Raw genomic sequence first — 27973 nt, forward strand, 5'->3', positions numbered from 1 at the left:
TAGGTTTTCGCACTTACTGAAACTATGCAAATTCTCCTCAATTTATAAAGTCAACTCGTCTCAAGTCAATTTTCTCTAAACTAAGTCATCACGACATAATATCGTTTTGAAGCGATGGGTCACATCCAGGGATTGAGAGATAAGTTCACATAATTTTATGTTTATTTCATCCGCTTTACACGAAACGAATCTTACAAGGTTCACAGACGCAGCAATCGAGAACAATTTAAGAAACTGAACACACCTCTAACAGACTCCACTCAGTGACGTCATTGATCACATGATCTGTAATGGAGGATATTGTCTTGAGGTTGTTGACACATCGAATGCCAGGATCAAAGTTATATTCTACGGATAAACAAAAGCTACAGATTTTGTCCAACTCTCTTGTCTGCTTTATTTCTTGATGATTACTTGGTATGTTATTGAGAAGTGTCCATGATCCAATTCTTTCCTATTGCAATAATTAGAGATCCATTATTGTATTTGCCTTCCTCGGCTGTTGTTTACCTCCAGACGAGGATGTCACTGTCACGATCATCACATTAGATACTTACAAAAATATTTCATTCACAAACAAGTTCTAGGAAACAATACACCACTTAAAAACACGACCAACTCCATCTTTCACATCAGGTAGATTTAGAAGGTGGTAATTCGTTTGGTCCCATTTTATAAATATTCCAAGAGCCATTTCTCATTGATTTCGACCCCACCCGTTGCCGTTCCCGTGCCGTTAGAAGTTAGATAATTAGGCAGGTGCAATTCTTTACTTACACTTACACATTCTAATTCAACTTCGATTCCTCAAAAATTAAAATTGTATCTCATTTCTTTCGAAGTCATTATTATCAATATTATCAACCCGAATCAGTCCGTTCTCAGTGACTGACAGCGAGTGTCACAATGGTTCATGATTCAACATGGGGACGATAATGAGTTATTATATCATAGTCCGTATAGTTATATGATGATGAGGCATGAGGACAGTAATTATTATCTGTTGAAGTTGATGTTTGTAGTGTTTCATCATGCATCGATATCAATCTAATCTCACCTTCTGAACTTAAACTTAAACTCTTACTTATTCAATTCTTCCTCATTTTGCTCTTTTCTATTTCTTATCAATCATAACTAACAAATCAAGTCAGAGACCCACATTATTTATATTTCTATATACTATACTACACAATAGTATGAGTATGATGAATCAATGTGAACTGTGGATATTACCAGACATGTCTGTCAATAACGATGAACTATTAGTGCCAGACAGTCCCTGTCAATAACGATGGATGATTATTGCCAGACATGTCTGTCAAGTTATCAAGTCAATAACGACAGCCATGATGAATGATTCATGAAGTCTATCAATGCTCTTGTTGGACTTGATTTTGATCTAACCATTTAAAAAAAAAAAGGGAGTGACTACGTACACGGTAACTGGGCATCTAGCTTCAGGATGTACGTACATGGTAACTGGTTTACTGCTACAGTACAAGCAATGGGACGTCACTGTCTTTTGTGTGTGTAGTGTGTATTTTAAAAAAATCAAACAACCCAATTTAACCCATTGCCATTGAGGCGAGATTCCAGCGTACTTTAATTTAAGACTAGATGCGATTTATAACTTGATTGAAGCCTGAGTCGAAATACCCTTACTTGTTATTTATTTTTTTTATGATAACGATTTGTTCTGCGTTAATGATAGCAGTGATGCCAAAACTCCGGTTTCACCATGAAAAAAATCTGGTCTGGAGCAACAACAAAAACGGGTTACGGGCAATTTCCGTCAAATTCCAATGATGTCAAATTTTTTCAAGGATACCTTCTCCCCCCCCCCCCCCCCCCCCCCCCCCCCCTCCAACCACAACATGATCATCACTGCCACTACTACTACAATCACCACCGCATCATCACCACTACCACTACTACTACTCAACAACCAACCAAGATCATTATCACTACCTCTACTACTGCACCACCACATCATCACTACCACTACTACAATCACCACCACTACATCATCATCACCAACACTACTACCACAACCATCACTACCACCACTACTGCAACCACCACCACCACCACATCATCATCACTACCACTACTACTACGCCACCACCACCACATAATCATCACTACCACTTCCACTACTTAATCCAATACTACCACATCATCGCAACTAACACTACTACTACTACAACCACCACTACCACATCACCATCACTACCACTACCACTACTACCACCACCACATCATCATTACAACTACAACCACTACCACCACAACCACATTATCATCACTACCACTATTACTACAAGCACCAGAACTACCACCACATCATCATCACTACCACTACTACTACAACCATTGCCACCATATCATCACGACCACTACTACTACAACCACCACCACCACATCATCATCATCATCATTACCACTACTATTACAACCACCATCACCACATCATCATCACTGCCACTACTACTCTCCAACCACCACCACATCATCATCATCATCATCATTACCACTACTATTACAACCACCACCACCACATCATCATCACTGCCACTACTACTCTCTAACCACCACCACCACATCATCATCATCATCATTACCACTACTATTACAACCACCACCACAGCGTTATCATCACTGCCACTACACCTCTCCAACCACCACCACCACATCATCATCATCATCATCATTACCACTACTATTACAACCACCACCACCACAGCGTTATCATCACTGCCACTACTCCTCTCCAACCACCACCACCACATCATCATCACTACCACGACCAGTGGTGATAATCTACCGTGGATGGTGGAATTCCGGGAGTTTCTTTGAAATGTTCCGCTGTTTTTCCAGTGTCAAATGTTTTTCAATGAAAAGCACTCAGGTGGCTTCACGATAGATCGATGAAAAAATCACCATCATGTCTTGATTAAAATTTTGATACCTGTGCTCAGTTGCATGAATTTTGGTGACACTCGCAATTTTATGACGTCAGCCTAAACAGCCTCTATCTCTCTCTCTCTCTCTCTTTTGCCCATATTTATCTCTCAACCACTCTTCTATCCTCATGTTATGTTTTTAGAAGTCATCTTGTCATAGAACGATAAAATATTACAATAAGCAAGGGTGATGATTGACTCGGAAGGCAATTGTTCAAATTATTTTTAATTTGCTTTTCCTTACTTTGGACAGACTATGTTTTGCAAGTTGTTAATGTTATTCATGAGTCGAATTTTTAAACTGCATAACCACCAGGTTGCAAGTATTGTGTGTGCTTTGTATAGTAAAAATAAGTACTTTCTTGCCTTTGGGCCAAAAATGTACCATCTCTTTGATGTAGATAGCGTTATGATTCATATTGTGGACCTTTTAAAATTATTTTTGGGGAAGGACAGTTCATTAAATGTTTACAAAAATATATTATATGGTGTTGCGTAACTAACATATTGTATATATATGTAATTTTTGCATTTCGGCTTGAGTTTGCCAGATGGACCGATACATTTTCCTCCTTTTTGACATATATTGCCATTATCATCACTGTCCGACACATTTGTGTTTCAAATTGCGAAATAAAACTAAAACTTGACTAAACCTAACAGTAACAGAATTTTCCATATATTTCTCCAGAGGATTGAGTGTCCTGACATTTGGTTGTTATTATGGGTGAAGCTGCAGGGGCTGCCTCCACCCCGCCACTCTCACAGCTTGTGGTCACAGGTAATTTGGAAGCCATTTGATTGAGACAAGAAAAAAAAGGGTGTCATTTGTTAACTCATTCAATCATTCAATCCTAGAGATTTTTGCTACTTTTCAAAATTGGAAAAAGTGTATTGAAAATGAGCATGTACATAGATAGTTTTATTCAACTTCTATTAAATTAAAAAAAAAAACAACTAAAAACGCCTATAATTTGTCTCAGAAAAATGTAATAGATAACGGTAAAAGTAACCCAGAGTTTGCTACGGATATAGTCGGTGTTAGTGTTGAGTAAGTGAAGATTGAATGATTAGTTAGTCAATAGTGTAATAATTAATTGTGCTTCAGAGCCATTAGGCATTAGGTTCATGGAGTTGGGATTTATCCCAGCTTCTATAGACTGAAATGGATAAAAGCAACTCTTAACTGATTGCTAGTCTTTGGGTAGGACGATCTTTGAGTAAGAAACCCAGCTAGCCCAATCACTGAGGTAGACAGGGGGGGGGGGTCAGAAAAATAAACTAGGACTTCCTCTGGGATCGATCTCAGTCACTTTGCATGCGAAGCGAGTTGAATGCTCTACCAACTGAGCTTTTGAGACCCCATGAATGGATGATTAAGTTGGAATGTTTGCACAAAGTTTTCTCTCTCTCTCTCTCTCTCTCTCTCTCTCTCTCTCTCTCTCTCTCTCTCTCTCTCTCTCTCTCTCTCTCTCTCTCTCTCTCTCTCTTTCTATCTCGCTCTTCTCTCTCTCTCTCTCTCTCTTCTTTCTCTCTCTCTCTCTCTCTCTCTCTCTCTTTCTATCTCGCTCTCTCTCTCTCTCTCTCTCTCTCTCTCTCTCTCTCTCTCTCTCTCTCTCTCTCTCTCTCTCTCTCTCTCTCTCTCTCTCTCACACACACACACAACTATCAGTAGTTTTTAAAATTCAATCGAAGTTCAGTCTTTTTCATTTGATGTTGCTATGTTTGACTGACCCCAGCATAGATCTGTATAATGTAGACGATTTGTTTTGTCGTGGAACGTGTTGAACCAAATGAATATTTAAACATTTAAAAATATCAACAAAATGCTTAACACATCAGAATGATGAGACTGTTTGGGGCTTAAAATCCTTCTTCAGCCAAAAAAAAAACAACAAAAACATAAGATGGTACTTCTTCACATAAAGTCGATGAATGTGGGAAAAGGGGTTTCTGTACATCCAGTTAGTCATAAAAAAAAAAAAAAATGACTTTTTTGTTTCTTCCAAGTTCAAACAGCATAGATTTTATAATTCTGTCCATAAATTTTAACTTTGATTATTTAAACATAACACCGTTTTTCTGCCATACTCTGATAAAAAAAAAAAAGAAATAATAATTTGGCCTGAAAAGTTGTCCTTTGATTGATAAAAAAAAATGACTCACATCTTGCCAAACACTCTCAAATTTGGGAATTCCATGAAGTGTTAGTCAAGATGTGGGTCATTTAATCGATCAATATTTGAATTACGGATTTTCTGGCCAAATTTTTTTAATACATGTTTTTTTTTTCTTTCGGAGTATGGCAGTGTTGAGGCAGCTTGCAAATGTTCAAATAACCAATATATTCTTAAACAGACATTTTTATTATATTCATTTTCAACACCACATTACATTTTTTGGAAATAATGATGATAACATTTACCTCTTTAACCCAATTCTTCTTGGTTTTCCTACCATGCCTGTCCAGAAAAAAAATATGAAGTAATCAAAAAAAAAAAAAAGAAGAAAATTCCAAAATAAGATAAAACTTCAAATGAAAAATAATGATAAATCACAACCTCTGATTTAATTTACTGACATATGAACATGTTTTTTCACAACTTTTCATACAATGTCAATGACCTTCGAACTTTAAACCACAAACAAAGATTTTAACACATTATTATTTCATTCTATCCAGTTCAATCTGCAAAGCTTTTAGCATCAGGGAAGTTCTTTTCAGCCAAACCCGATTCCTATGTAGAAATTAGCCTGGACGGTCAACCCCCCAAAAGAACAGAAGTTTGTCGCAAAAACAGTGCGCCAAAATGGGAGGAGCAATATACATTGTAAGTGATATTTATTTATCTTTCACTGTCGCAAGAACAGTACACCAAAATGATTATTATTATAATTATTTTACTCATCTTTTACTTGTTATATTCGAAGTGGGAATTATCTGTTAATTTTCTCCTCCAAGATGTAAATAAATGTACTCAACATTTGTAAATTGAATCTGTTGAGAGTTTTCATTGATGGAAAGAACTGAAAACCCTTATGATTTTTATCAAAGCTGGCTTAAACTTAAAGGGTCAATTTTAATGGCAGTTGTATGTTGTTATTTTTTTTTTGCTTTTTAATTGCTGAACAAAAAAATAAACAATTGAATGCATGAAATTCATCCTGATTTTAATAAGTCTTTTTATCCTGTTTACTGACACTGTGTGTTGGCAGCTCTGCAAATAAAAAAAAAACATCAGCAGTATTTGTAAAAGGTTATTTAACTACGTGCTTGTATCTTCCGATCCAAAGGAGTGTCATATCACAAGGCCACATAGCCACAAAGTCAGTTTTTGACATGAAGACAGCATGATTAGCCGGGACATTTATATTACAGTATTGTATTTTTAAAATCCACTTTATCGAGTAGATAAATTAATAAACAATTTATTTACTTATTTATTTATTTATTTATTTATTTATTTATTTATTTATTTATTTATTTATTTATTTATTTACGAATTCTCACACTCTTGTGATGTATTTTTTTCCCCCTTCAGATTGGCCACCCCATATTCCAAGATAGATGTTCGGATAATGAGCTCCAACAGTATCCGGACAGACACAATGATAGGGCAACACACAATTCACTTACATCCTCTCTTGGAGAAGGAAAATGGCAAATGTAAGTTGACTGAGGGGAGCAGGGAAATTTGACAAGTCTAAAGTTGTCATGAAATTAAGATTGTTACAATAATGTTTGAATTTGAAAAGCAGGATATGGATTAGCTATGGATCTTTTAAATCCTGGGATGTCTTTTTTTCCAGCGAAAACTGGAAAACCGGCTTATATTCCGATTGACCTTGGTTGGGAGTGGCGAATTGTTTTGTGTTTTTTAAAGATGAAAGCATTGTTGGTTATTTGAAGGCAACAGATAAGGAGAAGCTAGGTGGAAATGTGTCCTTTTCTATGATTTAATGGTGGTCGTAGCAGTAGTGTATGGCTACACCTCCAAATTCATTACGTCAACTCAGCTTCAGAAGTCTTCCTCCGCCCTAAGAACTGTTTCATATCCACCTGCAAGTTTAGTAACTGGATAGTGGAGGACAATGTGATCGCTGGTCTCTGGAGCTGCCTGACATTTCCGGCAGGCATCATTGTTCCCTAGTTTCCACCTGCACATATTTAAGGGTGATAGCATTTGATGAATTGAAGCTTTGCTCGAAATATTTTCAATCAGCGTTACTTGTCTTCAGAATATCTCTTTGATGTCCCTAGATGTTATGATGGTGGATATATTTTCTGATTCTGGTGCATTATTTTAAAAAAAATGAATTACCACAAGGTTAGATAAAATTTATTGTCCGATAAAGTGTATATGAGACAGGGACAAATTAAAGTAGAAAGAAAAATGGAAGGTAAATTTTATCCCAACAATCAGACTGTTAGTCCTAAACTGCTATTTCTAGCACTGCCTCATGCAGATGTTTTATCAGATTTGATCACAGCAGTGACAGCTTGCTTCTCAATTATTATTTTTTATTGTTGTAAAGGGAATTGGCTGGAAATATTTTTGTAACAAAGTTCTTATTTAATAAACCAATTTTTTGAACATGTCAATTTTTAGAAAATAAGGCCTTTACAAAGACTTGTTCCCTTGATACTGATTTTAATTTTGGCAAGAGTGATCTAAAATTTTGTTACATAAATTGTCCTGGAAACATGGCTATTCAAGTTTTTATTTATTTATATATTTATTTATTTTTTACATTTTCTACCTTGCTGTCGTTTCAGTTAACAACTTTCAAAAGACTTTTGACATCAAGGCAGATGGAAAGAAAGTGGGAGATCTTGTCATTCAGCTACATGGCATGCAGGTCAACATGAAACAGTACCCTAAGCGGTCCAGGAATGGTCAGTTATTATTTACAGTCCTTTTTAATAGTAGAGTAAATTACTAAGGGTGCAGATGAGGCTCCAGAACTTTCAATTTTCTACTTTTTTTAGGGGCAGGCAAATATGTAATTCACACTTTGCTGATGACATCGATCTCACTGCATACAGTGGACAAGAATTACAATCTCTAACAAACTTTCTCAACCAGGCAACATTTAAGTACGAAATGAAAATCAACCCGTAGTTTTAAAACAGTTACTGTAGAGGTAAACAGACCAGCATTTGCTTTGTGCCTTGTGGATGCTTGTCTATCCCAAATTACTTTCTCCAACCAACCAGGAGTTTTATCACAGTTACTGTAGAGGTAAACAGACCAGCATTTGCTTTGTGCCTTGTGGATGCTCGTCTATGATGATGATGCCGTTGTTGTTGATGCCGTATTTTTATTTATGAATTTTTTCTTTTTTTTCGATGACTGCGATGTTACTTGTGTGCATCTGTGTGAGTGTGTCTATGTCAAAATTGTATTGTTTTAAATGTGTAACCAAATGACAAATTGCCACTTTTTTGAGGACAATAAAGATTTATTATTATCCCAAAGTACTCTCCACCAACCAGTAGTTTTATCACAGTTACTGTAGAGGTAAACAGACCAGCATTTCCTTTACCTTTGTGGATAGGATGCTTGTCTGTCCCAAAGTACTCTCCACCAACCAGTAGTTTTATCACAGTTACTGTAGAAGTAAACAGACCAGCATTTCCTTTACCTTTGTGGATAGGATGCTTGTCTATCCCAAAGTACTCTCCACCAACCAGTAGTTTTATCACAGTTACTGTAGAGGTAAACAGACCAGCATTTCCTTTACCTTTGTGGATAGGATGCTTGTCTGTCCCAAAGTACTTGCCACCAAGTCGGAATAGATTCAGACCTGGCTATTTCAATGTTTGAAAATTGGTGTTTTCATAAGAAAAGTAATACTAGTTATAAATCTAACTTTATAAGTCACCTGTTTACCCTCAGCAAGATTGAATAACATTTCTATGTCATTAAACAATATGATTTAGTGCCATATTTTCATTTGACTAACCCGTTTTGCTCTGCAGATAGAGCTAAAATTCTTAGTTCTATGAATTCTTTTTAGAATGAGGCGGGAAGTCTGGTTATTCCAGCCAGCTGAGTGGGTTGAGGGATCACCCAAAAACCAAAATCAAAATTAGAAATGACACCTGGTACCATTACTAGTCTTTTGCTTATGACTTGATTGCTCCACTAACAGAGCTATATTGACTCTCTCTTTCTTATCCAAACCAGTGCTTTGATTCTCTAAATTCATGAAATGCAGAGAAATATCATAATCTCTTATATCTGTTCAGGTACTCGCCCCCTCAGCACTATGTCCAATGGCAGTGCAGCAGCGTCCTCGTCCAATCACGAGTCTCCATCATCCCACGCCAGCGACGAGCAGGCGTCAAGGTCAACAGACGATTCGGGTAGACCCGGTGGAAGGAGGGCGGCTCCTCGGGCACCAAACTCTCAGGGCAGACAGGCTCCTCCAGTCCCCCCTCCTCCCAGTGTCACACCAAGGGGTCGTAACGCATCCACAACCAGTAGCGGTCCTGGAGGAGGTGGTCGTAAGTTTTTGAGAAAATTTTGAGCTGTCAACTCCTATTTTCTTCCCAGGACTTTGGCCCTTTTTTTTAAAGGGTCTTAGTTAAATCCTAACAGGATTTTTAAAATTCTGTTTTGCCCAGATTTCTTGTCATGATTATTAAGTGATGTTTAATAATTTAACCAAAAACTAGAGGTGCCTAAATGAGTCAATTAGACGAAGAGAAAGATACAATGAGTAAATGTGACTCATATATAAGGGAACAACACAAAACAAACAACGTTTTAGCCTTTGGCCTTCTTCAAGTAAACACGAAATATGTTATATGAAGAATTCCAAAGGCTGAAACGTCATTTGTTTTGTGTTGTTCCCTTTTATATGAGTCACATTTTCTCACTTTATCTTTCTCTCCATTTTAATAATTTAACATGGACGGGCTTTCTAATATGTTTTGATGATGAAGAAGCGAATATTTTCTAAAATGATGACTATAGATAGCTCGATATCATTGCAATGGAAAGCCTTATACAACTTATATGTTATGGAATTTCTAAGAATCTTAGTTTGAGGGGTGGAATAAAATTATTCTTTCACGGCTATGGATTTATTAAATTCATTATTTTTACTGTGCATTATTTTTACTGTGCATTACCACTCACTTGCAAGTTTGTGGTATAAAGTGGTGCACTAAAAATATCTCATTTAATAAATGAACCTGTGTCAAAAAGTCATTTTTGTAACATTCGCCTCAAAAAATACTCCAATATTAACTTATTTTGAAAAACTAACAACAAAATTTGCTGTCATTAGTTTCTTTGGATTGAATAATGAAATAAAAAACCCCTAAAAAAAAACAAGGGATTTAGCACCAATAGAATCGTAGAAATAGCTTCTAAAAGGTTTTTTAAAAAAGTGTGGACATAGTATTAACTTTGTCCAACGTTTTTCGACATTTAAAAAACTGAAACTACTATAATTATGATGCTAGATTGTCAGTTTTTGGATTATTCTTTATTATTTAATCCAGAGAACCCGATGAAAACAAGTTTTGTTGTTAGTTTTTCAAAATAAGTTAGTATTAGAGTATTTATTCCGAAGACGACCTCTTGGCACATCCTGAAATCCAAATGGAGAAAAAGATAAAAGAAGTAAATATGACTCATATATAAAGGAACAACACAAAACAAACAGCGTTTAGGCCTTTGGCCTTTTTCAAGTAAACACGGTCTATTATATATAAATATTTCGTGTTTACTTGGAAAAAGCCTAAACGTCGTGTTTTTTTTTGTGTCGTTCCTTTATATATGAGTCACATTTACTTCCTTTATCTTTCTCTCCATTTTATTGGCTCATTTAGACACCTGTAGTTTTTGATTTTACTACTCAAATCCAAAGCTATGAAGGAATCCATATTACTTCTTCTCCTCCTCCTCCTCTCCCCAGCTCCACCAATTGCTCCATCATCTACATCAACGGGGGGTGAGGGCAGCAGCACCAACACAGCCAGTGGTAGCACCAATCCCCCACCTGGAGCAGCTCCTGGTGGGGCCCCTGCACCTACTGTCAATGAACCTCTACCTCCTGGGTAAGCGATGAGATTCTATTCTTAATACAAGGCTGCCAATTATCCCGTATATTTCAGTGCTGATGGTTTCCCCTCGGATCCGCGGAAATCCGCGATTTTGGAGTCCAGAGGAGGAATTTCCCCCTTTTAAAAATTACATTTTCTCGAAACAATGTGCTAGCAATGAGAGAGTTGGATGTTTGGTGGAACACACAGGTGCAGTTTCCCACTCTCCAGAAGTTAGATAGAGTATCAATGATAGTCTATCATCTCAATTGCTCTAAAAGTGGGGTTTAGTGTAGTAAAAATGGGGCTTAAAGGCAATCGTTCAACTTTTTTCCTACTGTTTCACTTTTTGTCACCATCAGCACTGATATTTACGGAATTCAGTATAATATAAAACCTTAGTATATTTTCCAGTCACCTGCTAAATGAAAGAAAAAAAGGAAGTACATAATGTCTTTTTAATAGAGTTCAGTGCTCAGAATGGGGTCTGTCAATGTGTTTGTGCTGGGTGGGGTTCCTGACCTCCCATAGTGGGCAGGGGGGGGTACATACTGTGTCTTCTATCCCTCTATATCTGTTTTCCAACTTGCTTTCTCTTTTTGTCTTGGAATGAGATTACTTGGTTTTATCCGGGCCCTTGCCGGATACCCTAGCTGGGAGGGAAACAGTCAAATATATAGTTCGTTTTGGGAGATGATAGTTTTTTCCTTGTAAATCATCTCTCTGTTATGCGCTGTCTTATGTTTTGTTTACGTATTATATATGATTTGTGAACATTTGAGTGTATTCCTCTTAGTGGGGAGTCTGCGCTTGTGTCTGGATGAGACTTTTAGGTGATCTCAAACTAAGTACTTTGATAGTGTGCTCTTGGAATCTACATCTGTTTCCTATTTGATCCAACTCCCCTTTGTCTTACCTTTTCTTGGGTGCTTTAATTATAATTCTAAATCTTTTTACTACCCCATTTTCTTCCTTTTTATTGGCGCTGATATGACCTTAATGTGTTGCAAGCGCCGTAAAACCCTTATAAAAAAAAAATGTGTTTGTGTAAAAGATCAGTAAATTTTTGCTTCCCGAATTGGCAGCCCTGTTAATAAATAGCCTGTTTGGGCACAGATTAAGTTATTTTAAAGAATTGAGTTACTGCGATGTGAAAAAAAAAACTTTTGGAAAAATCTGTAATGAATACAACAACAATGACGACTTGTATTCTTATCTTCTTGTCAAACCAGCATCCTTGTTTATGTTCATCATTTATTAAAGTCATATAATATATCTGTCCATCTCGTTTTTCATCCACTATTCTATTTTTCCTTGAAGTCATTTATAGCCATATAAAAGTCCTATGTAGCTGGATTTTTCTTTTTCTGTTTCTGTAGTATGGATAGGAAGCAAATAATTAGAAGGTAGGACTCTTTCTGTGGATGTGTAAAAAAAAAACCCCCAAAAAAACCCAAGAAAAGTAGTCCCATATAACAGAGGGCCTTTTAAGCTGGAGTTTATTCCTGGTTCGAAAGCATGTAACAGACAATAGCAATTGCTCGCTACCATTTGGATAGGACCCTAGTCTATCACTAAGTACACTCCACCAGATCTTACAGATCCAGCTACCCAATCACTGTTGGGTGGGCTGACCAATTTTCAGAAAAGTAATATGTTGACTTCTTCCGGGTTAGATCTACCACCTGAGCTATCTGCGGATGTTTGGCCATTTAGAAATGGATTACCATTAATCTTTAGAGCTTTCAGACCTGTGGAACTATCTGGTTTTGATCTCAATTTCTGTAACGTTAAACTGAATATCAATTGCTTGCTACTCTTAGGATTGGATTCTAGTTATTATTATAAAGGTGTTCAATTTTTCTTCTTCTTCTTCTTCATCTTCTTCTTCTTCTTCTTCTTCTTCTTCTTCTTCTTCTTCTTCTTCTTCTTCTTCTTCTTCTTCTTCTTCTTCTTCTTCTTCTCCTTCTCTTCTCCTTCTCCTTCTTTTCTTTTCTTTTCTACTTCTTCTTCTTCTTCTCTTCTTATCTTCTTCTTCTTATTCTTATTCTTCTTATTCTTCTTTCTTCTTATTATTATTATTATTATTATTATATTATTTTTACTTATTAGTATTATTATATATATTAGTTAGTTATTATTATTATTATTATTATTATTATTATTATTATTATTATTATTATTATTATTTTATTATTATTATTATTTTATTATTTTATTATTATTATTATTTTATTTTTATTATTATTTATTATTTATTATAATTATTATATTATTATTATTATTATTATTATTATTATTATTATTATTATTATTATTATTATTATTATTATTATTATTATTATTATTATTTACATTACCTCACCCCTTCAGGTGGGAAATGCGTAAAGACCAGCAAGGTCGTCCATACTATGTGGATCACAACACCAGGAATACGACGTGGGAAAGACCTTTACCTAGAGGGTGAGTTTTTTTGTTTTTTTTTAATAAATTATTTTTCAGGTTTGGCAACCAGTATGATGTTCTATATTATGTTTATCTTCTCCATAATACACAATAAATGGGGTATGCCATTTTTTGGCTAAGGCAGAAGACCGACTTTTTAAAAATCTTGTGGCTGATCATACATACCCGCCAACCTTTCCGAATTTGGCGGAATCATTCCTGTTTTCACTCTTCCATTCTACCCTTCTGCCCTTATTGCTAAAATTACACTTTTATTGATTTCAAAAATTGGTGGTAAGGAGGAAAATTAATGGTGCTTCCATACCCTTTCCCCAATCCATTACCTAACACATGTGTTTGTTTGCCAGTTGTGCCAGCCGTGTTTATGTGTTTGATGGCAAAAAATAAAAAAGCAGTAGTCTTTCAGAACCATCAGGCCCATGGAGATGGAGTTTATCCCGATTTCTTTAGCTTTTGTTGTCTTTTTTTTTTCTGTACTTTAATTTTGCTTGAAAATGTATGTTTTTAAAACACCTTATCTAAACAAACATCATAAAAAAAATTAAAGTGTTATTTCTGTTTATGGATTTAAAAACATAAATTTTAAAAAAAATTGTATAATCAATACAAGTATTTTATGGCTTTAATATTCTAGGTGGGAGAAACGCACAGACAACAGGGGCAGGGTGTACTATGTAGACCACAACACGCGTACCACCACCTGGCAAAGACCCAATGCACAGTCCCTGAACGACTACGCCAGCTGGCAGGAGTGGCGCGGCAATCGAAACCTGGACCAGTTTGGTCAGCGGTTCCTCTTCCCTCAGCAGGCGGCGGCAACTGTTCCAGAAACGGATCCGTTAGGGCCTTTACCCGAAGGATGGGGTGAGTTGTTGTTGATATTTTCATGCGTCACAGTTGTATGGCTTTTGTGTTCTGGGTTGGGTCTTCTGACCTCCCACGGTGGGCTGGGAGGTCACTTACTAAAGTCCTCTATCCCCTCATAGTGTTTCCCTTTTGACGTTGGTTTCTATCTTTGTTTTGTATTGAGTGAGATTTCTCAGGTTTTTATCCTAGTCCTAGTGGGGGGATTCTTTAGTCGTGAGGGAGACATCAAATATACAATACCTTTTTTCTGAGAGATGATATATTTCCCCCTTCCGTGTAAATCATCTCTCCGTTACACACTTTTATAATTAATAGTTTTGAATGTTTAAATTTCATAGTGGGATTTGTGCCTGGATGGGATTTGTAGGTAATGTCAAAATTTGTCCATTGGTAGATTGCTCGTGGAATCTTCTGTTCACTATTAAAACCAGTCTCCTTTGTCTTCCCTTTTCTATATTGCTTTTAATTTCATCTTCTACAAATTTTTCTCTATCATCTTTCTTTTCCCTAGCACTGAATTAAGGTCTCAAGCACCGTAAAAGCCTTAATTTTAAAATTTTTTTTTAAAGTTTCTATTTGCTGCCTTTTTATATTTTTAACTCTTATAAAATTATAAGAAAAAAAAAATCACTGATACTCAATTTATTAATTTTTTAGGAATGATTTGATTTTTAAAATGATGACAAAAATTTCTGTTTTTTTTCCCAGAAAAGCGAATGGATTCCAATAATCGTGTGTATTTTGTCAATCATGAAAACAGAACAACACAGTGGGAGGACCCCAGAACTCAGGGGTAAATATGGATGTCTTTGTTATGTTTTTCTTTGTTATTTTTTTCTTTATTATTATTACAATTATTATTTTTATTCAATAACTTTTTTTTCTAGAAAATTGATATTATAGAATGGATTTGGTGAATGTTTGTTAATGATTTAGTAATTTTGTGAATTTTGAGGGTTATGGGAGTAAATTATTAATTAATTAACTAAAACAAGAAAAGAGAAGACGTGGAAAATTCCAATCATTTATTTCAATGGGGAAAGTTGTCATTAGGGTATAGACCTAGTTGTGCATCTATGTGGTCGTGCAGTCTGAAACTCGCTATTAGACCGATAGGTCTGGGGTTCAAGTCCCTCTCTGAGTGGCTCATAGTTGAGACTATAGAAAAGGCTCTTTACTCACATTTTCTCACCATACTTAGGTGTAAAATTAAGTGCCTGGATATTAACAGCGTTGTGTCTGTTAGAGCTCTACATAAGAACTGACGCAGTGATATTTCATTGCTTTTATCTAAATAAAATAAATAAAAAATTTATAAAATTCCCTTTATTCATCACATAGGGGAAATTTGTCTCTAGGGTCTATTCCATGGGAAGACTGGAATAACCCAGGCGTCAGCCGCAGTGTAGCCTTGCAAATTGAGCTAGGGCGAGGTGACTTGCTCAAGGTCACACAGAGCAGCGGTGGGTGATCGACCTTGGTACATTTCGTGTACGAAGCAAAGACCGTACCGCTGAGCCATGCTGCCACCCCTTCTACTTTTCTTCTTGTTTTTCTTTTTATCCCTCAGAATTATGCAAGAAGATCCCTTACCTGAGGGCTGGGAGATGAGATACACAGCAGACGGTGTGCGTTACTTTGTGGACCACAATACCCGTACTACAACATTCCAAGACCCGAGGGGAGGCCCACAAAAGGGGTGAGTATTGAATTGGCTGGTTTATTCGTCACTGTGTAGTCTTTTCTTAAGAACCAGAAACCCTATTGAGTCTGAAGTTTATTTTCTGGTTTCTGTAGTCTTAAAAAAAGTAGTCCTTCAGAGCCACCCGGCCCATGGAGCCGGACTTTATCTCATTTTCTGTAGCGTGAAACGGACAATAGCAATTGTTTGCTACCCTTTGGATAGGATGCTAGTCTATCGCAAAGTACTTTCTGCCAGATCTAACAGACCCAGCTACTCAATCACTGCTGGGTGGACAGGGGGGTTAGAAAAAATCTTGGACTTCTTGCTTGTGAAACGAGTGCTCTACCAACTGGGCTATTGAGAGACCCCCTTCTGTAGTCTTAATTGATAAATAAGAAACTGATGAGGATGATTTAGCGCCTTTTTGACTTTTTGCCTCCTAGTCATATGGTTGGTACACCTCGGTGGCCGCTTTTCTTCTCTCTGTTTAAGATCCCGCCACCTTTCATGGTCTTCTGCAGTAGACCTTAGAGACATCTTAGAGAATCTCCTTTCTGTTGACATTTCCAGTCCCAAGGGTTTAAAAGACTCATTATGCTAAACATGTTTTTAAATATTACTATTTCCAGTCCCAAGGGTTAAAAGACTCATTATACTAAACATGTTTTTAAATATTCTTATTTCCAGTCCCAAGGGTTAAAACACTCATTATACTAAACATGTTTTTAAATATTCTTATTTCCAGTCCCAAGGGTGAAAACACTCATTATACTAAACATGTTTTTAAATATTCTTATTTCCAGTCCCAAGGGTTAAGAGACTCATTATACTAAACATGTTTTAAAATATTCTTATTTCCAGTCCCAAGGGTCAAAAGACTCATTATACTAAACATGTTTTTAAATATTCTTATTTCCAGTCCCAAGGGTTAAAACACTCATTATACTAAACATGTTTTTAAATATTCTTATTTCCAGTCCCAAGGGTTAAAACACTCATTATACTAAACATGTTTTTAAATATTCTTATTTCCAGTCCCAAGGGTTAAAACACTCATTATACTAAACATGTTTTTAAATATTCTTATTTCCAGTCCCAAGGGTTAAAACACTCATTATACTAAACATGTTTTTAAATATTCTTATTTCCAGTCCCAAGGGTTAAAAGACTCATTATACTAAACATGTTTTTAAACATTCTTATTTCCAGTCCCAAGGGTTAAAAGACTCATTATACTAAACATGTTTTTAAATATTCTTATTTCCAGTCCCAACGGATAAAACACTCATTATACTAAACATGTTTTTAAATATTCTTATTTCCAGTCCCAAGGGTTAAAAGACTCATTATACTAAACATGTTTTTAAATATTCTTATTTCCAGTCCCAACGGATAAAACACTCATTATACTAAACATGTTTTTAAATATTCTTATTTCCAGTCCCAAGGGTTAAAACACTCATTATACTAAACATGTTTTTAAACATTCTTATTTCCAGTCCCAAGGGTTAAAACACTCATTATACTAAACATGTTTTTAAATATTCTTATTTCCAGTCCCAAGGGTTCATACGGAGTTCCTATCCAATACGAGAGGAGTTTCCGTTTCAAATTGGGTCAGTTCCGCTACTTATGTCACTCAAATGCTCTGACGGGTCATGTCAAAATTACAGTCTCAAGGGAGAACCTGTTTGAAGATTCATTTGCTCAGGTCAGTGTTTAACACTTTATTAAGCGCCCCTGCTTATCTCGATGATCTTTTCGAACCATACATTCCGCCCCGTGCATTGAGATCAGGTGATCATCATCTGCTTAAAGTGCCAAAAAAGGGTAAAAAACTTTCTGACAGATCCTTTAGTCACTTTGCACCGACTGTCTGGAACAATCTCCCCTTATCTCTTCGTGACGTCCTACTGAACTCGCTTTCAGGAAACACTTAAAAACTTATTTATTTCGAGAATTCTTAATTTATTAGTTATTTTATTTGAGCAGACGATAATCACAGGACATGTATATATATATTACTTTATTTTTTAGATATGTTAAATAGTTGGATGGTGAATGGATTGAAGTTATTGTTATGCGCCTAGAGCTTTATTGTATAGAGGAGTGGGCGCAATATAAATAAATTTCATTATCATTTTTATTTTTATTTTTGTGTTTTGCTTTTTAAAAGTTCTTTGTACTTTTTAAATTGTGATCAGAATGTAATAAAAGTCAAAACATGGTCAGATTTATAATGTTTTTCTCCTCTGGATAAACTTTTATGCTCATAGGAGAAGTGTTCCATAAAGGCATCTGCCATTGTTACGATAGTTTAGAACCAGTTACTCAGTTACTTTGCGTCATTACGAGGGAAGTGAAGCCTATTGGTAACAAATCCATTCCCCCTAATAGCAAGGCAAAGCAGATACCAAAAATGGAATTTTAAGTCAAATAGATCAGAATTATGAATTTTGCATTCTATAAGGAATGCGATAATCCGTTAAATAATACTTATGTTGTCAACAAAAATCATGCTTGTTAGATTGAACAAAAATCTTTTAAAAATTAAAGTTGGAAAAATTTATGGTTACAGATAATGAGGCTCCAAGCCGTTGATCTGAGGAGAAGATTGTACATTATCTTTAAAGGAGAGGAAGGCTTGGATTATGGAGGTCTGGCAAGGTAAGGAGTAGATGGGTGGTCATGTTCAATCCAGTACGTAGTCTAGTCTAGCACTCGTTATAGTGAAACACTTACTCTCCATTGTCGGATAATCTCGGAAAATTATAAACTTTGGGAAGGAAATTAAAGTTAGGATTGTTGTTTATTATTATCCTATGGAAATTTTCTCAATTCCTGATTTTCCTACCTTATCTGGGGGTCGGGCTAGAGCTCAGGTGGTCACTGGTTTGGATATGTAAGTAAGATATCATACAATTTTTCTTGAGAATATTAAAGTTTGTTTGAATTTTCTATTTTATCTAAGGGCTTTTGAGCCCCCACCCGCCTTATAAGTTAGGAAAATCAGGAATCGAGAAAATAATTGATTTGAAGAAGAATTTTTCATCATTTGACATTTTAATGCTGCGTTAAAAATAGATAAATAGGGAAATACTTTGAGTGGGAAGTTTAACTTATTTTAAGGAAACTTAAAGTTAAAGATATATATTAAAATGCAAGAGTTAGAAATCTTTCTGCAAATAGAATTAGATAAATCAGTCTCTCAAATTTTTTACCTGAGGTGAACATAATTGTTTTGTTGTTTTTTTGTTTTGTTTTTGTTTTTTGTTTTTTTGCTTTTTTAATCTTGAGTTTAAACCAAATTTTAAAAATGTTATTTCCATTTCCCTCCCTCCAGAGAGTGGTTTTTCCATGTGTCTCACGATGTCCTGAATCCAATGTACTGTCTGTTTGAATACGCCAGCAACAGCAACTACAGTCTCCAGATCAATCCAGCATCCAGCATCAACCCTGATCATCTCCAATATTTCAGATTCATTGGACGATTCATTGCCATGGTTGGTTGTTGGGCGGAGAGGGAGAGAGGGGAGGGGGGTAGAGGGATTGCTTTTTTTGTTATTTTTTAGGACTTAAAAAAAAAAAGGATTCTCCCTGGATATTTTCATAATCCCGATTTTTCCTCCTTTTTTTCATACTTTGATAATATAGTGAGGTTGTTACATGATTACTGTTGATGGTATTTTCAGGGCTGCCAACTGTACCCAGAACAGCATATTGTAAACTTTTTTTCAACTTACTTAAATTTGGTGTAAAAAATTTTTTTTTTGACGAGTAGTCACAGGTTATGATTTTAGATAAACTTTCTCGTCAACATACATTGTCTTTTGGTGTTCCTCAAGGCTCTGTTTTGGGTCCAATTTTTTTGTTTTGTATACTTCACCATTATCTAATGTCATCACTGGTCATGGGCTGCGCTATCATCTCTATGCAGATGATACGCAACTTTATGCTACTGATAAAACTAAAAATCTCGAAAATATTGTGAAACGTGTGGAAGAATGTGTGACGGATGTGAAAGAGTGGATGGATGCAAACAAGTTGAAAATGAATGAGTCAAAAACAAAAGTGATGATTGTGGGAAATAGAGGGCAGTTGAAGGTGAATGATGGTCTTGAGGTGTTGATTGGGGGTGAAAAGATCAAAGTTTCAAAGACTGTGAAAAATTTGGGTGTCTATATTGATTCAGAAATGAGAATGTCAGCTCACATTTCTGCTCTCTGTAAATCTTTATACTTTCAATTGAAGAAAATCAGTTCAATCCGTCAGTATATTGCAATTGGAACATGTAAAACATTGGTTGTTTCCCTCATTTTTTCGAAACTAGATTATTGTAACTCCCTGCTTGTCAACTTGCCTCAGGCTTTTATTAAACAATTACAAGCGGGTGGTTGGATGGGAGCATCACCCTTGAATCATATACCTATGATGTTCGCATGGGTGTACGATCCGATAGTGATGTCGTTTCTTCTTCTCTTTACTAGCCTATCCTGCTTCTTTGGTTTGTGATTGTATTTTGACAGGGATATTTTTTTTTCTGTAAATCTTCTGCCTGTTTGTTCTTGGTTATTTGTAATTTAACTTATGATATTTTTAGGTTATGATTTTGATTTACATTTGTACTATTTTTGTTAGATTGCTTGTTTTTTTGTTTCAGCGGTCTCTCATATAACCTCAATTGTGTTGGAAGAGACCTAAAGCAACAAACAAACAAAAAAAACAATTACAACTACTGCAAAACAGTGCAGCAAGATAAGTTTTTGGCAAAAAAAATTTTGATCATGCAACCCCTTTGTTTGCCTCTCTCCACTGGTTGCCCATTGAAAAGCGCACATATTACAAAGCAGCGTGTCTTGTTTATAAGTGTTTGACTGGTATAGCACCGGCATATCTCACAGATCACGTGGTCATGTGTAAATTTGAAAATTACAATTTAAGATCATGTAATGACCAAACGAAAATTTCGGAAAAAAGATCAAGAACAAAATTTGGTGATAGTTCGTTTGCTTGTTTCGGCCCCAAGATTTGGAATGAACTTCCACGTGGTCTGAGGGAGTGCAAGTCTTTACCTACCTTTAAAAAGAATCTCAAGACACATTTTTACTGTATTTGTTTTTATTGACTCTGTGAATCCTTGATTTGGCTATGAATTATTATTATTATTTTATTTTTTTCACTTAAAATGGATATTTATATTGTAAACTGCCCAGAGCTTGTGTTTTACACGAGAATGAGCGCTATATAAATGTGTATTATTATTATTATTATTATTAGTCAACACTCTCCTAATGGCAGAGAGTGAAATGGTGGAAGTTTTACATTTTCATATTGTACACTAAACTCCAAATCTAACTATTTTTGACAAGCCATCTTCCACTTTTTCTCGTAGCCCTGCATCTTCCTTTGGGCCATCATAAAAAAATCTTTTGTCCCATTGTTTTAAAGATAAAAATCAATAATTTAATCAAAAATGATCTTTACATATAGTTTAATCCTTATTGAGCTACTGTTTTTTTTTTTTTTAAATCTCTTTCAGGCCTTGTACCACGGCAAGTTTATAGACAGTGGATTCACATTGCCTTTCTACAAACGGATGCTGAGTAAGAATTTGACCATCAAAGACTTGGAAGCAATGGATCCTGAATTCTACCAATCCTTGCTCTGGGTCAAGTAAGTTACAAAATACCATCAGAGGAAAATAAAACCTTTTAACAAACAACAATCCACAACAACACGCAGACATAGCACTGGTTATGTCCCAGGTTTGAGAGTTTTTGCCAAGATGATGGTCATTAAATTTGGACAAGTTTTCTGGCCAAATTGTTAAATAAAAGTTTTTCCAGTGTACAGCATTTAACTGGTAATTGTAATTCTAGAATTTTTGACTATTCCATTTTCTCCTTTTTATTGGTGCTGATGTGTTGCAAGCGCCCTAATACCCTTCAAAACAAAACAAAACAAATATTCCTATACATATACTTTTGTACTCCCTTTACAACCTATAAATTTGCATACCTTAGATTGGAATTCTCTATTTGTTTAGGGGATTACCACATAAATATATATAATTAAGGCACATTTATATTTTGTTGATATGTTTCTTCTGCTTTCGGTAAGAAAAACCCTATACATACCGGCCTATTATTACGGACCGTCCGTAATTGTTACGGAAGTGTAAGGACAATTACGGACTTACGGAAATAGAAGAAATATTACTGATACAAATGGTCGCAACGTTAAATTAAAAAATAATACTTTTTTTTCATTATTTACCGCATGCTACAATAAAAAATCTCAATGCCTCGTTGGCTGGCGACGAGTGACGTCATCGACTTGACAAGGAAACTTTACCGTCATCGGTAGACACAATGCAGTGTTGAAAGTAGGTCATCAATAAGCATATTATTATCACGGGGGGTCATTGGCAATGCCTAGCCGAGCCTAAGTAGTTGGCCTATATAACATGGTAAGTTTATTTTACATCTATAAAAGGGTGTATCTATCATTTTTTTTGTTTGCTTAAGTATTACTGAAATTTGACCATTAAATACTGATGAATTTTGTATTTCTTACTGAGTTTGAAATTTTCAAGTAGGCAGGTATGCCTATATTATGTTTACCTGTAATGTGTAGGCACATAGGGGTTTTTTTCCTTCCTAAAGACAGCAGTCTGGGTGGGGATCCTGACCTCCCATAGTGGGCAGGGAGGTACATACTGTCTTCTATCCCCTTATATCTATTTTCCAACATGCTTTCTGTCTTTGTCTTTGAATGAGATTACTTGGTTTTGTCCTGGCCCTGGCTGGATTCCCTAGCTGGGAGGGAAACAGTCAAATGTATAGTTAGAGTTTTGGGAGATGATATTTTTTTCCTTGTAAATCATCTCCCTGTTATGCACTGTATTGTTTTGTTTAAATATTATATATGATTTTTAAACATTTGAGTGTATCCCTCTTCTTAGTTGGGACCTGGGCTTGTGTGTGGATGAGACTTTTAGGTGATCTCAAACGAAGTACTTTGATAGTGTGCTCTTGGAATCTACATCTGTTTCCTATTTGAACAAATTCCCCTTTATCTTACCTTTTCTTGGGTGCTTTAATTGTAATTCTAGAACTTTTGACTATCCCATTTTCTTCCTTTTTACTGGCGCTGATATGACCTTAATGTGTTGCAAGCGCCGTAAAACCCTTACAAACAAAACAAAACAAGACAGCAATAGTGATCAGAGGATGAAATCATTGGCACAGTCTTCCTCACAGGGATGGGATTCTTCTTCTGATCCGCGGATATCATATTTGCAGAATTGCTCTTTTTTTTTTCTCTTTACAGTCATGATTTCGCAAAAATTTTCCTCTGATATTGGCCTTGGGGGGGGTTCTACCACTGTACACATCAAATGAAATGCACTAATCCTGCATAATTTATTTTAAGATTTATAATGGGGAAAAGCACTGTCATGTTTCTTCCATCAAAACTTTTCTTCTTTTGCTCTTTCTCGTCATTAACTGCATTTAACCTGAAGAAGGTCAAAGGGCGAAAAGTTGTTTACTTTTTGTGTTGTCCCCATTTTATATGAGTCACATTCATTTCCTCTATTTTTCTCACATTTAGCGGTTCGTGTTTCTTATCGTACTGGAGCTATATGATATTTTCATCCATGTGTCCAAACGTTTTTGTTTATTCAGAGAAAACGACATAGAGGAGTGTGGCCTGGAGTTGTATTTCTGTGCCGACTTTGAGATTCTCGGTAAAATAGAACAACACAACTTGAAACCCGGCGGAGAGGACATCAAAGTCACAGAGGAAAACAAAGAGGAGTATTTGAAGTGAGAATTATTGTGGGACATATTTGAAAAAACATTTTGATTTCTCAGATTAAAAAAGTTATTCTCCTTCTTCTTCTTCTTCTTCTTCTTCTTCTTCTTCTTCTTCTTCTTCTTCTTCTTCTTCTTCTTCTTCTTCTTCTTCTTCTTCTTCTTCTTCTTCTTCTTCTTCTTCTTCTTAGGTTCTTAGCCTAGTTATTATCATCATTTTATTATTATTAAGGTAAAAAATAACAAAACTTAGTTCTGAACGAGTTCCTGGCTTTAGGCAGTGATAAACATTGTAAGTCCAAATATGAAAAAGAGTGCCAGTAAAAGCAACTTATTCTGTATAATTATTTTTTAAAATTTATTTATTTATGTATTTATTTATTTTTTTATCTTTTAATTAATTGATTAATTTGTTTATTTATTTATTTCTGTTCCTTTTTTGTTTCTCTTTTTAAAAATATGTTTTATTTATTTATCACTTCCAATCCAGCTTGATGACCAACTGGCGATTTAATCGTGGTGTGGAAGAACAGACTAAAGCCTTTTTGGATGGATTTAACGAAGTCGTACCCCTACAGTGGTTACATTACTTCGATGAGAGGGAGTTAGAGGTGAGTTTGGCCTACTTAGTTTACCAGTTTTATCTTTTTTTTTTAAAAATGTAATAAATGAATGTGAAATTTCAGATCTGAATGTGCTCAACGAGCTTTACAAGGGATCCGAGTCAATAATTACACCTAAATTATAGGATGAGGAATGATGCCTGTGTTTTCCAGTTTATGCTTGATTTCCAGTTTTGCAATATCTGTAACTCGAAAATATCCAGTTTTGAAAGTCTAGTCACTGACCAAGGAAAAGAAAATTTTAGTCATCGGTTGATTGTTTCAGTAATTTTATTTTTTAAAAGCGAAAATGACCCTGCAACCTATTTTATTTATGGAAGCAGCTTTGCAGTATTGGAGATCTTCTAGATTCAGAGAGCATGAGTCAAATTAAACATAATGCACACGTCAAAACAAATATCCCTGTGTTCCCTCTTTTCTGGTTGAGCAAATTTTATACACTTCAGTTTCAGATTTCAATTCTTCTAATCCTGGCAGGCGTGTGTGTGCTATAACAATTTTTTTTTGACAATGTTGTGACTGAACAGATACTCATTTTTTATCCAAGTACACAGATATTCATTTTTTATCCAAGTACACAGATACTCATTTTTTATCCAAGTACACAGATACTCATTTTTTATCCAAGTACACAGATACTCATTTTTTATCCAAGTACACAGATACTCTTTTTTTATCCAAGTACACAGATACTCATTTTTTATCCAAGTACACAGATACTCATTTTTTATCCAAGTACACAGATACTCTTTTTTTATCCAAGTACACAGATACTCATTTTTTATCCAAGTACACAGATACTCTTTTTTTATCCAAGTACACAGATACTCATTTTTTATCCAAGTACACAGATACTCTTTTTTTATCCAAGTACACAGATACTCATTTTTTATCCAAGTACACAGATACTCTTTTTTTATTCAAGTACACAGATACTCATTTTTTATCCAAGTACACAGATACTCTTTTTTTATCCAAGTACACAGATACTCTTTTTTTATCCAAGTACACAGATACTCATTTTTTATCCAAGTACACAGATACTCATTTTTTATCCAAGTACACAGATACTCATTTTTTATCCAAGTACACAGATACTCTTTTTTTATCCAAGTACACAGATACTCATTTTTTATCCAAGTACACAGATACTCTTTTTTTATCCAAGTACACAGATACTCATTTTTTATCCAAGTACACAGATACTCATTTTTTATCCAAGTACACAGATACTCTTTTTTTTTCCAAGTATTGCAACAGTTTGAGTAGAGTCCTTTTCAAGAACTCGGCTTTGTGTCGTTTATAATGGGAGTTGAACCCAATTTTGTGTCACTTATACTGGGAGAACCTACAGATCAGAAGAAGCCACCAGATCACCTGCATCATGGTGGGCCTTTTAAAACTGCCAAATTATATATATTTACGACTTTACAAAAGATTTTCAATGCTGAAAGTGTTTTGTTTGGGGTTTCTTTGTTGTTTTTTATTGCCCTATCTTTTAGTTTAAAGCAATTAAAATTGTTTTGTTTTTCACAAAACGAGTGTATTTAAATTTCAGAGAAGGTTTAACTGTGTCTTGATTAATTTTTTATTTAATCTTTTTCTTCCCTAGTTAATGTTGTGTGGTATGCAAGAAATTGACGTGGACGACTGGGAGAAGAACACAATTTACCGACATTATCAACGCAACAGCAAACAAGTGGTGTGGTTCTGGAAGGTGAGTCAATTTATCCATCATGGGCCCATGAAGCGAGAGTTAATCCCAGTTTCGATAGCGTGAAACGGACAATAGTGATTGCTTGCTGTCCTTTGGATATATATCTTTCTTTCTCTCTCTCTCTCTCTCTCTCTCTCTCTCATCCTCTCTCTCTCTCTCTTTCTCTCTCTCTCTCTCTCTCCTCTCTCTCTCTCCTCTTTCCTCTCTCTCTCTCTCTCTCTCTCTCTCTCTCTCTCTCTCTCTTCTCTTTCTCTTTTCTCCACTCTCCCCTCTCTCTCTCCTCCTCTCTCTCTCTCTCTCTCTCTCTCTCTCTCTCTCTCTCTCTCTCTCTCTCTTCTCTCTCCCCTCCCCCCTCTACTCTCTCTCTCTTCTCTCTCTCTCTCTCCCCCCTCTCTTCTCTCTCCCCCTCTCTCTCTCTCTCCTTTCTTCTCTTCTCTCTCTCTCTCTCTCTCTCTCTCTCTCTCTCTCTATCTCTCTCTATTACTCTCTCTGTATATAATTATGTGTATTTTTGTGTATGAGTGATTGTGTTAAATATTGATATCATGGTAATTATTTGTTCAATCTGAATCTGTGCAAGTCTTAAAATCTCAAATATCTTATATCTTTCTTTCCCAGATGGTTCGTGAGATTGACAATGAGAAGAGGACTCGTCTTCTACAGTTTGTGACGGGAACGTGTCGACTTCCTGTCGGAGGATTTGCTGAACTCATGGGTAAGTCTGTCTATGGCTGGGCAGGACAGTCTCAAAAGTCAAGCAATGTCAACTCTTTCAGCGCTGAGGCTATATTCGCATTTCCGTCACAAAATGGCTGACATCTGATTGAGGCAGTATGAGAATGACAAGCTAAGACAAAGCGACATGCGAATTCGGCGCAAAATCTCAATTAAAATACCACCATATGGCCAATTGAATGTTCTGATGAAAGAAATGATACCATTGGTTCAAATTATAGTACTTTTGTAGAAAGTGGGATTGGATTACATTATTAATTTGCCTTTCAAGACCAGCCGCAATGTGCGGCCATTGGCCAGTAGAACAGATTCTGCTCTGGCCACACGCTTCAGAAAAAGAGATCAACCATGGCTCTCTTGGCTTTTTAAGGCTCAACTAAGAGACTACTTTTGTTGTTGTTGTCATTTTTGGGATTGGATCATTATCAGGTCTGCTGAAGGTTACATTTTTCTTTTCTTTTTTTTTTCTTTTTTTTCTTTTTTTTTTAACATGTTTAAATTCAATTACTATTTTTTTATATCTTCAAATTTCTCATTTATCTTAGGGAGTAACGGTCCTCAAAGATTCTGTATAGAGAAAGTTGGTAAGGAGACATGGCTGCCTCGTTCCCACACCTGTTTCAACCGGCTGGATCTGCCTCCTTATCGCAGCTATGACCAGCTGGTGGAGAAACTAAACTATGCCATTGAGGAGACGGAAGGATTTGGGCAGGAGTAGATGGAGGAGGAGACGTTGGAGGAAAGGGGAGGAGGATGTGTCGAGCCTTTATTTTACAATAGGAAAAACTTACAAAAGGTTGTAAAACTTTCATATGTTTTATGTTTATGTTTTATATGCAATGCAGTGCGCAAATATAGGAATTTAGAATACAGTGGAAGCTGGTTAAACCAAAGAGTGGTGTGTAGAGGTAGAAACCAGTTTTGAAAACAAATAGTTATTAAATGTAAGGAAAGCTGGTTAAGCAAAAAAAAAAAAAAGAAAGAGAATGACAATACCATAGAAACAATATAAAATTGATAAAAGGAAAATAAAAATTGACAT

At 35.7% G+C, this 27973-nt stretch overlaps 1 protein-coding gene across 1 annotated transcript; it reads left to right on the plus strand.

Annotated features, from left to right (window-relative positions):
- The first annotated feature begins 251 nt into the window (after positions 1-251).
- LOC144976422 (NEDD4-like E3 ubiquitin-protein ligase WWP2) lies at positions 252-27966 on the plus strand. Its single transcript, XM_078920711.1, has 20 exons — positions 252-417; positions 3655-3744; positions 5647-5794; positions 6506-6630; positions 7741-7860; positions 9217-9474; positions 10896-11037; positions 13396-13485; positions 14123-14352; positions 15064-15148; positions 15926-16054; positions 17597-17750; positions 18618-18706; positions 19383-19542; positions 21579-21712; positions 23728-23868; positions 24347-24467; positions 26092-26196; positions 26815-26911; positions 27477-27966. The coding sequence occupies exons 2-20, from the start codon at positions 3687-3689 to the stop codon at positions 27647-27649; spliced, it is 2559 nt and encodes an 852-aa protein (XP_078776837.1). The 5' UTR covers positions 252-417; positions 3655-3686; the 3' UTR covers positions 27650-27966.
- Positions 27967-27973: the final 7 nt, after the last annotated feature.

Source organism: Berghia stephanieae, chromosome 7 (genome assembly GCF_034508935.2).
Source record: "Berghia stephanieae isolate SIO BIC M18660-M18661 chromosome 7, UCSD_Bste_1.3, whole genome shotgun sequence".
NCBI lineage: Eukaryota > Metazoa > Mollusca > Gastropoda > Nudibranchia > Aeolidiidae > Berghia > Berghia stephanieae.